This window comes from Ruditapes philippinarum, unplaced genomic scaffold (genome assembly GCF_026571515.1).
Source record: "Ruditapes philippinarum isolate M1 unplaced genomic scaffold, ASM2657151v2 ctg1998_1_1_1_1, whole genome shotgun sequence".
Taxonomy (NCBI): Eukaryota; Metazoa; Mollusca; class Bivalvia; order Venerida; family Veneridae; genus Ruditapes; species Ruditapes philippinarum.
This window is the reverse complement of record NW_026861480.1, coordinates 75,557-86,253: the sequence shown is the minus strand read 5'-3', so window position 1 is coordinate 86,253 and position 10,697 is coordinate 75,557. Positions and strand designations below refer to the sequence as shown.

Here is a 10,697-nt window from a genome sequence, read left to right as displayed (position 1 = left end):
TGGCTTGAAATAAAGGTAAAGAAAGAAAAGGTTGGAAAGAGTTATACATTTCTGGCATGTCAGGAATTTTATTATGTATTAATACTATTGCACTTAGTGACTAAAGGCATCTAGCCTAAATGTTTGCATTAAATAAATACTAAATGTTAGTGTTTGCATGGCTTGTTTGTTCATTTTACCATGTTACATGTAGGAGGAATTTAATATATGTAACATAGATGATGAATATTTTGATGTTAAGAGCAGGATAACAATAAATGTATTACTCTGTATTATCGTCGCAACTCTATTACCAACCTACTCTCAGTATTTTGTCATATGCGGTCATATATACAGTGAAATTAAAAATATTTTACCTCATTCAATAAAAAATGTAATGATTAGTTGAATTTGTTCTGATTCACATAAAATATTCGTTATTAAAAACATCAATTAAATTCAGTACAGACATACAGAAAATGTTAAGTGACTGATAATACGGAGTCCCATGCTATGTTGATTGACGCATTTTTTTTATGGTGATTAAAAGGAGATCATAGAAATAAACTCAATGTGATATTAAAGTTAAGAAATTTATTTTGAAATAAGTATTTTGTGTGAGCAGCATCAATTAAAGTATGTTATAATGTTTATTTATAAATGAGCAGTTATCTTGATTATACTCCCATATGTTTTGGAATCATTTCCAATCAAACACCTGGCAGATTATCAATATTGTCATATATTGCATGTGATTGTAGTTTTCAAATAAACAAATGTAAACCAATTGCTGCTCTTTTCTTAAGACTATCAAGAAAATGGATAGAAAAAATGTATAGTTTACAGCCTTACCATGGAAGAAGAAACAGAATATTGTTTTTGTTTATACAAAATTGGTTTTAATCTATAAAGAAGGAAATTCTTTTAATGTTTTAGTCCAAACACACTATAAAAGAAAACAAGAGCTCACTTTCAGAACAGTTCAAAACTTCTTACACCTTGTGCATAAAATAATGTGAATTGCACTGACCTTGATTAATTAAGCCAATATGAATAATGAGAGGTTATATGATGTTAAGTAGACAGCACGCAGTAATAAAGGGGCATAACTCTGTAAAAAGGTAACCCAGAGTTATGGGACCTGTGCCCATCATGAATGATAATCACAGAAAACAAGTGTATGAAGTCTTCAGTAGTTTTTGAGATACCAGCTTTCATACAAAACTTACCCAAAGTGTGACAGTGACATTTGTGTGAGTCAATAGCTTTCTCCACTTTAAAGAAAGCTAACAAGAGCTGTTGGAAGGACAGTGTACTTGACTATTCTTAGTGCATGATATTTAAACTTCTTAGTGCTTGATATTTAAACCAGTGCCTGGATAATGTATAATTTTCCAAGTTCAAAAAGGGCCATAATTCTGTCAAAATCCTTGTTAAGAGTAATGGTCTTTGGCCAGTGGCCTCCTGTTATGCTCCCAAATAACTGTATGAAGTTTCAACCTATTCTTTTCAGTACTTTTTTGGGATACCAACTTGCATGCAAAAGCTTAACCAAAGTGTGAGGCTGATGCCTGGGTGATTACAATAGCTCTCCCTAGTCAAGCTAAAAATGGTAGAGTTTAAGTTGCATATTTTATGTCCTGTACTTCAATTTTATTACTCCAGAAATAAAGGCTTTAAGAGGAAACATGTTTTAAGTATCATATCTAGTGAATGAGGGCAATTCCGTATAAAATTATATTACTCTGCTGTACATACATAGTTTGAACAGGCTTTAAATTTAAGTAATGCTTGTATTTCTTTTAACCGATGGTATAAAACAAGTTGAACATTGTATAATTCAAAAGTTATGGGTCTTGCTGATAGTGACCTGTAAGTCGGAAATGGTTGTGGAGATACTATGTTACTTGCAAAACATTGTGTTTGATAAAAACAATATGGCCATGTTTGCACAGGGGAGCAATTCTGAGAAAATCTATATTAGTTATGGATTTTAAACATTGACCTACTATTATAACCCAGATTGTTCGGTTTTACAGCGCACCATCATAGTTTATGTCATATGACGTCAAAACAGAAAAGATGACTTTGGCTAACAGACTTAAAAACAACATCAGCTGTCAAAATCACCTCATATGCTGGAGCGAAGTGATACATAAACTCTAATTATTTTCACCGGTTTAGTTGCCTCTTGCGATCATGCAGGGATAACCAATGGCTGCAATTCTTAGGTCTCAACCCTTACAGGCAACCCTTTAGCCATTAAGACCGAAAACGTGTGAAGATTCAAATGAACAACTTCAGTGGTAGGAAAAAACACAAAATGTAAAATATAAATGTATTTATTTCAGTATAATGCATGTATCAAAATATGTATGAGTTGGACCTTTCAACATCTATTTTTCATACAGTTTAAATATTAGCGTTAACTTATCAGTTACTTTGTTAAATATCTTATTTCATCATAACATTAAAAATAATCTGAACTTGAAAAGGTGATACATATCTGTAATATTTTTTCATACAATAAATAAACATTAGTACATTTTCCTTGTGACACATACAAATTTCTCACTTATTATTACACAATTGTTATTAAATAACACATATTACAAATAAATAATAACTGGAACATAAAAATCAGTTTCAAACATAATTATCAGTTGAAGAAAAAAAATCATACATAATTATCAGTTGAAGAAAAAAATATAATACATGTACAATATCAGGACATTTTTTATAGGTAGGGGAATGGGGACCTTCCCTGACACTTGAGGGCGGGAAAATAACACGGTCTTTTTGCAAACTTAATGTAAATCTTATTTCAAAGGAAAACATCACAACTTAACATATTTTTTCCTGAGGGAAAGATGCCTGTAATCAGAAAGAAAATCAGATAAAGAAAGGAATAAAGCCCTGAATACATTATAAAACGTTGTTTTACAATATCTTATGTGTTCCTAATTAAAGAATGGACATAGAATTATACTTAATATTGGTATATATTGCATGATTTACAAAATAATCATTAATGTCCTAGTATTTGAGGCAGAGTCACGAGGCCACAATAACTAAATATTGACCAATGATTTTATTTTTCTGAAAGTTTAATAATATAAAAAGTCATAAAAAATACAAGTCCATAAGTTAATTTACACAAACTATAAATGTGATAAAGAAAAACCAAACTTTGTAATTCTTGCTGTACGATTACCAATATATATGTTTTGTAAGCTATAAAATGTTTTTAGTCAAATTTATACAAATTTACATAAACTGATAAATTTTAATACAATTTATATCAGATCATTAATTTATTCCAGTAACTGCATAATTTATTCTAATTTACAAAGCATGAGATATAACGAAAAGGTGAATTATAAATATATTGTGCTATTCAATGCCATAAAACTACAAAACTGCATATCATCATTATATTTTTTATTTGGTTGGGATTTTATACAAACAAACTTTGTAAAAGTAATAAAACTTTACTGTGGATGAAAAAACACCAGGTGCCCACCTCTGTGTATGATTCATTCATGAGTTGCACCAAAAAATCACCCTCATTAAGCTTGCTAAATAGTTTCCTCACATGAAAGATTTTGTCGTCTCTGGAGGCATATAAGCTTGCAGCTTGTGATAGGAAATCAATAACCGATAAGCATTACATCACATAAACCTTGAGTTTTAAATTTTGGTTTTGGCGCAATCTTGCAAATAATTCTAATAATTTTTTTCTTTCTACAAATTGCTTTATAGGCATAGCATGTAAGCTGATAAAAAGACAGTGTTTAGATATTCATTCTAAGGAAAAAAATCTTACATTATCTGTATGAAGTAGTTAATATCTAAACATGAGCCCGGTTTGAGCCGGGTGATGCTCCCCGAATAAGTTTTGGACACAGGAAAGTACACCTCTTGTAGTTTCAGAGTTATGTCCCTGGAAAAAGTCTCCAGAATTAGGCAAGGCAGAGTTATGATTCTTGTGCACTGCACATCTACCCATTGAGATGTATCTACCTACAAAGTTTCATGTTGATATCTCTTATAGTTTTACAGCTATGTCATGGACAAGATTTATCTAAAAGGGGAGATAATTAAAAAATGAGGCTTAACAGAATTATGGTTCTTTTGCACTGCACCTCTACTCAATGAGATCTATCTACCAACAACGTTTCATCTTGATATCTCTTATAGTTTTAGAGTTATGTTCGGGACAAAGTTCAAAGTGTTAAAATTAACAAAGGGCAATAACTCCAAAATTAGGACAAAAAGAGTTATTGTTCTTATGCACTGCACATCTACCCATTGAGATATATTCACCTACAAAGTTTCATGTTGATATCTCCTATAGTTTCAGATTTTTCTATAAGGGGAGATAATTCAAAAACCAGGCAAAATAGAGTTATGGTTCTTTGACACTGCACTCCCCCTCAACGCCCTCTACCACTGTATGAAGTTTCAACAAATTATCTCCAAGGGTTTTCAAGTTATGCTCCGGACAAGACAACAGATGGACAGACGGACGGAGGGACAGACGGTCAAGGCGCCGACTATATGCTCCCCCCGAAATTTTTCGGGGAGCATAATAAAAATATGTAAATCTAATACAATGATTCTAGTTAGTGTGATACTTGTTATCTTATTTTTGTAACCTTACATATTTAAAGACAAAAAAGGCACATTATCTCAAGACCATCTCACATTATAGGCAAATTTTTGCTTTATTATTGTTTCCACATTATTAAACTAAACACAATTTCATGTATAAACAGCATCTATATTTTACACCTGTAACCTTTGATCAACAAGGGTGACTGAAACCAAATATATTCAGAATCACTGGGACAGAACACATCACTTTCTTCCTTGCAAGTCCCTGAGCAATTGGTCAGATCTCTCCTTTTCTTCACTGAGTTTTGTGACTCCTTAGACATCACACTTGTCTGTGACAATATAGAGCTACTTGAACCAAATTTACGCAGCTTCTTACTTTCTTTCACATCATTTTCATTGAGACTGCTACATGATTTAGTTTTATTACTAGTTGAGCAATCTGCTATCGAGGTTGAGCTTACAGTTGTTACTTGATCTTTACTATGACTTGACTGAACAATCTCAGGATTATGGTTAAATACAGTGTCTCTGATGTCACTTGAGGTCACAATTTCAATGTCATGGTCCGAGTCAATACAAACATAGTCTGCAGTAACAGAACCTTCACTAGAATGTGAAGTCGTGTCTATGCTAGATATGCCTGATATTTCTTCACATTCACCAAGAAATGAGTCAAAAGGTTCAAAACCTGACAGCTCAACTATAGAGAAATTTGTTGATAAGTCATGGGAACCCCGTCCATATTTGCTCTGTAAAGAAAATTCAAACTGCCTGCCTCGTACAGGAAGTTTGTATGTAGGTTTGGGATAAAACCATGATAAATGGGATTTTCTTGGAGCAAATAGTAATAATGAAATATTAGTTGGCGAAATCTGCTTCACATCTCCAAGTGGATCCTGCATGATTAACTGTCTAAACATTGATTTAACACAAGCTTTACTTGATAAATTATCTGCATCTGGATTTAATGGAGGTAACTGGATCACAAAGATTTCTTTTGGCGACACTGCAGTGGCACCTATTGCTATGGCAACTTTGTCAATTTCTGGGCATATATCAAATGCTTGACCAACATTTTGTTTGGTTTCTTCTAATTTACTCACTAAATCAACAGCCTTTTTCATCTCCAAGCGATTGATCATAGGAACTCCCTTCACATTTGATTGTGATACCTGAAACAGGATAGAAATGACAACTAAAATACATGTAAAACATTGAGAAAGATTCTAGTTCTCCTTGCTAAAATTGGCTTTTAATAATATTACCAGCATTAACCTGCTGAATTTATGTACTGATTCACTATGGTAAGTAAAATTGCTTGTAAATATTTTTTTTTTTTTAAATTATGTTAACTTAGCTACTGAATGAAAAAGGTTTTAAATTTCATCATTTCTTTCCTCAGAATTATTTTGCTAACATAAACAATAGTTGAGTGAGACAGTTAAAAATATATAATCATGGTACTGAATACAAAGAGGTTTAAAAAATAACTCTAAAATATGGTGACAAATTATGAACAAATATCTAAACAGGTCTAGGATTTTGTTATTTTTTTTCATATTTATAAACTGTCTGTAAACAAAAAAAAATATAGACAAGTCATTAAATTTAGAATTTTTTTTTAACTGTAAACTTGAAATATGAAAAAGTGAAAATAATACAGATTATACAGTACTGGCAAGATGAAACACGCAAAGTTTAAGCCATTTGGTGACCCAAATATCACGGTGAACTTGCCTCAAAATATTTTATAAACAATTTTGAGTTTCGCTTAGGTTTGAATTATACAGAGATAAGTTATGGCATAAATAATTGCCAATTCTTGGCCAACACTGTTACTTTCTGTTTCAGATAACAATGTCCTGACTTTATCTCTTTATTTTGTAATAGTTTAAGTAGTTTATGAATTGTATTTGACTATTTCGTTGGTCAAAGAAAATCAAATGTGTTTTCAGAACATCAACATGTCAAGACTCAAGAGGCGTGAAAATTGCAACATTTCGAGTTGATGGTTTACAAACTTGACAAATGGGTCAATTATTATTATTTGCTAAATTACACTCATTGGTGTTAAATATTATTATTTCTAATTTTTCAAAGGATGTGTCATTAAAAACCTGATAGGCTTATATAAACGGCATTAAACCTGAAAGGTTGTTTCTTGAAACTTTTTATTTTTCATTTCATTTTTTTATGGCTAACAGCATTCATTTGCGAATTTAGCACAAGTCCACTAGCCAAGGGTATTTAAAGGCTGGTAAAATAAAAAAAATACAAACTTGCCTAACTGGACAGTGAAAATCTTGCTTTTCGAAAATGAAATAGATTTCTAAACAAATTCAAAAGAAAAAAAATACCTCTAGTAGGTAAGCAGAAGTACAAAATAATATATTTGTAGTATACTAGGTTCCTATGATATCACGGGTTCTATGATATAATGGTATTTACATTTTCTTTGACTGCTAATATTTTTCAAACTGGCACACTCAATTCATTTTCATCTGCCATAAAATCAATTTTGTAAATAATGAATGTATTCGTGAGAAGAAAAATATTTTAAAAAATCATCATATTTTACTAATATTTCCTTAAATGTTTTTACACAGTCAATATAAATATGTTATAATCACATAAATTGACATATATATCATCTGTTCATATAGTTTGAATTTTATAGCAAGTTAACTGTTGGAAGTTTTTCAAAACATAACTTGAAGATTTTGACCCATCTATTCTTCCCTACTTGCATTTTTGGGGACTATCGTGATACCATAGTAACCTCCTCTGAAATAACCAAAAATGGCAGACATTGGAAAGAGTTTAAAAAATGTCATTTTAATTGGATTTTTTTAAATAATTTTTTGACAAACAGTTTTGGAAACGGTTCACTGATTAAATAGAAGGAAAATCTTAATCATGCATGATATTTACATTTGAATATTTTCCAATAAAAGATTAGTACCGTGATATCATAGAACCCTGGGCTATCATTCATTATAGTCCTAATACTCCGACGCTTAGAGATATTTTTGCTTCTGGGCAAAGTGTCGGGTTTGACAGATATAAACTATAACAAGCCTGTAATGTCTCATATATTGGACTACATTCATTATTCTTAATTTATGGCCTAAAAAATTGATAGTGATAGGGCTAAAAGATTGTTAAATGCTAGTACAACTAATTGTACTGCGCGACCGGTATAGATGGATACCGAAAATAAGCTATTTTCGCGAAAATAAGATCGCGGCTACGAAAATAAGATTTATTTTTGAAATAGTGCATTTATCTGTTGAAATAATTATATCACTTATATATTTATGCATTCATTGAATGATTTTACAGCAAATAAATTTTCAGAACCAAACAAAAGTATTTAAAAAGTGAAGTTTGAGCCGAAAAAACTTTCATACGAAAATAGCTCGAAAATAAGATCAGGTCTACGAAAATAAGATTTATTTTTGATAAATTGTATTGAAAACGTATTTTTGTTGTTATCAAATGATTTGTATGAATATAATAAAGAATGAAATGTTTTGTAATGAAATATAAGACGTTTGTTCGGTACATATGGTAAATATCCCAAATAGTATAGTGGGAAGGCATGCGAAAATTCACTATTTTAAATTATTTTTTTGGTTCTGAAATTTATTATTTCATTCATACAAATCAACTATTAACAACAAAAATACGTTTTTAATACATTATATCAAAAATAAATCTTATTTTCGTAGACCCGATCTTATTTTCGCTTTACACGGCAATTTGAGCTATTTTCGTATTCATGATAGTATTTTTCGGCTCAAACTTCACTTTTTAAATTATTTTTTTTTGGTTCTGAAATTTTAATTTGCTGTAAAATCATTCAATGAATGCATAAATATATAACTAACATAATTATTTCAACAGACAAATGCACTATTTCATAAATAAATCTTATTTTCGTAGTCGCAATCTTATTTTCGCGAAAATAGCTTATTTTCGGTATCCATCTATACCCCTGCGCGACGAGATATTGTGCTATTTTTGTGTCTGAGCAATATCTTGTCTTTTAAAGCGAGATTCTGCCCCAGAACGAAAATATTTCAGAATCAAGCTTTGGTACGTCAATATTTTTTGACTAAACAAATGCCAACCAATAACCAAAATTGCTTATGGTTTCTACTCCAGAATTCTTTTCCTGCTACAAAATGGCCGAAAACCAGATAGGTGAGGTTTCTGGGTGTAAAATCAGTTTAGTTTTATTATGTAGAGAGAGTAGGCTTAAATCACAGTCCATACAGATGGTATCCTAGATCCGATAGTAAACAGAATATGCATAAGGCAACTTACCTTTGCAGAAACATCACGTTTTATTTGAGTAAATGATAAGGGAATCTGTTGCCGTTCAAATAAGATGTACTGGAGCAATTCGTTTATCAAATCTGCTCTTACACATGATTGTAAACCACCCTCAAAAAGAACAGGACAGGAAAAATTTGTATTTTCAAATTTATTTCGCTTTTGAAAAGCCATAATTCGGCGAGCTTGTTTATCATTTAGAGAATGATGTTCTTATTTAATCGAACTGTATAGCTGCTATATTCCGGTATCCGTACTTTATCTGTACGTGTTTGAGCCAACTGAGTAATAGAGAAGCACGTAAAAGTTATGAACATGTTCTGGTTTCAGAGATATTACTTTTGTTTTTTTTTTATTTCAAAGCCTGAACATACTTTGATAAAATGCAGATTTAACAAAGGTAGATACATGGAAATTTGACACAGTAAAGCTAGGTTCTTCTTCAAACTAAAGAGCTATTTTTTTTATTTTCTATATTGATACACTTGTATTTTAGGCCTCTGCTAGGGCCTAAATTGTCTTCACTACAGTACCATGTGTCCGGACAGATATTTAAAACATTATAATCTTATACAGATAATGGCTTTAGTTTAATTTTTAGAATATTTTTTATCCTAAAATACAATATTCCAGCAGCATTTGCTATTGTTTTTTTTATCATTCTATTGTTTATTCTGAATATGATATAGTTAGAGAAGGAGGTCAGGTATTGCACCCTTTACGTCAGAATTTGTAACATCAACTTTTTTGTAATAGACATAAACCTATCAACATTTGAGAAAGATAAAATCAATATAATAAATTCATTTTAGATGAAACGTCCATTTATTATTGATATTAGAGCAAATGATTTATCGACAACACTTGGACAAAGAAAATAACTAAATAAAATGTTTTTCGTGGCCGTCCGGGCTGGATGGTCATCCAGTTTTGGTGGTCTCCAAGCAGTACAGAGTCATGAAATTTGACCTGCTTATCTTTCTCAATACTTTATACGCCACTTTTTTAACAATGATTTCTTTCAGCTCAAACGTCAATCTGTTTGTTCTATATTGATAATTTTGATACAGACTTTAGTCGCTGATAAGCTCGGCCTTCATGGCATGCTACATGTGCATGTAATATCACTTGCGTATTAAATCTTTGAATATCTGGTCATGAAAATCCTGTAAAGAAATGTTTCTAATTATTTTTCAATTTCAGGCCAAAACATTCTCCAATTATTATGTCAATGTGTTTAAATTAATATAAACAAATATATTTGTATTTCTGTAATATTTTCAGAAAAATAAATAATTGCATAATCTCCATACTGCCATATGATATTTCCATATTTCAAGATAAACAAACAGAGGGCAAACGGTAAGTGCCTTTAGGATAGACTGGTTTTCCACTTTATTATGTATCCGCTTTTCAAATTTTGTCAAAAAATATTTTAAAGCAACCTTCTTCCCCACAAGTACAGTCTGTACGGAAAGAACACAGATATTCATCCCAGATCCAACTTGAATTTCGTGTAGATGTGTCAACATTTTGTGTGTGTTTTCGTTTAAATGATCTCTATGTGGCATTTTCCCACACAAACCGGAGAATTACCACATTAACAACTGGTACTGGTGCATGTCGTTTCCTTCTGTATTTTTAAAACTAAAATTAAGGACAGAAGAAGCACATAAACAATTGTATGTTTTCCCTGACAGACAAACTGAAAGTGGGACAGAGGGAAAACTTATAGTCTACCAGGACTAATAAATTTAGCA

At 31.2% G+C, this 10,697-nt stretch overlaps 1 protein-coding gene across 1 annotated transcript; it reads right to left on the bottom strand.

Moving 5' to 3' along the window:
- Positions 1 to 4,722: 4,722 nt before the first annotated feature.
- LOC132715747 (uncharacterized) lies at positions 4,723 to 9,205 on the bottom strand. Its single transcript, XM_060698811.1, has 2 exons — positions 8,929 to 9,205; positions 4,723 to 5,771 (listed from the first exon to the last, which is right to left on the bottom strand). The coding sequence occupies exons 1-2, from the start codon at positions 9,109 to 9,111 to the stop codon at positions 4,761 to 4,763; spliced, it is 1,194 nt and encodes a 397-aa protein (XP_060554794.1). The 5' UTR covers positions 9,112 to 9,205; the 3' UTR covers positions 4,723 to 4,760.
- Between the last annotated feature and the right edge of the window lie 1,492 nt (positions 9,206 to 10,697).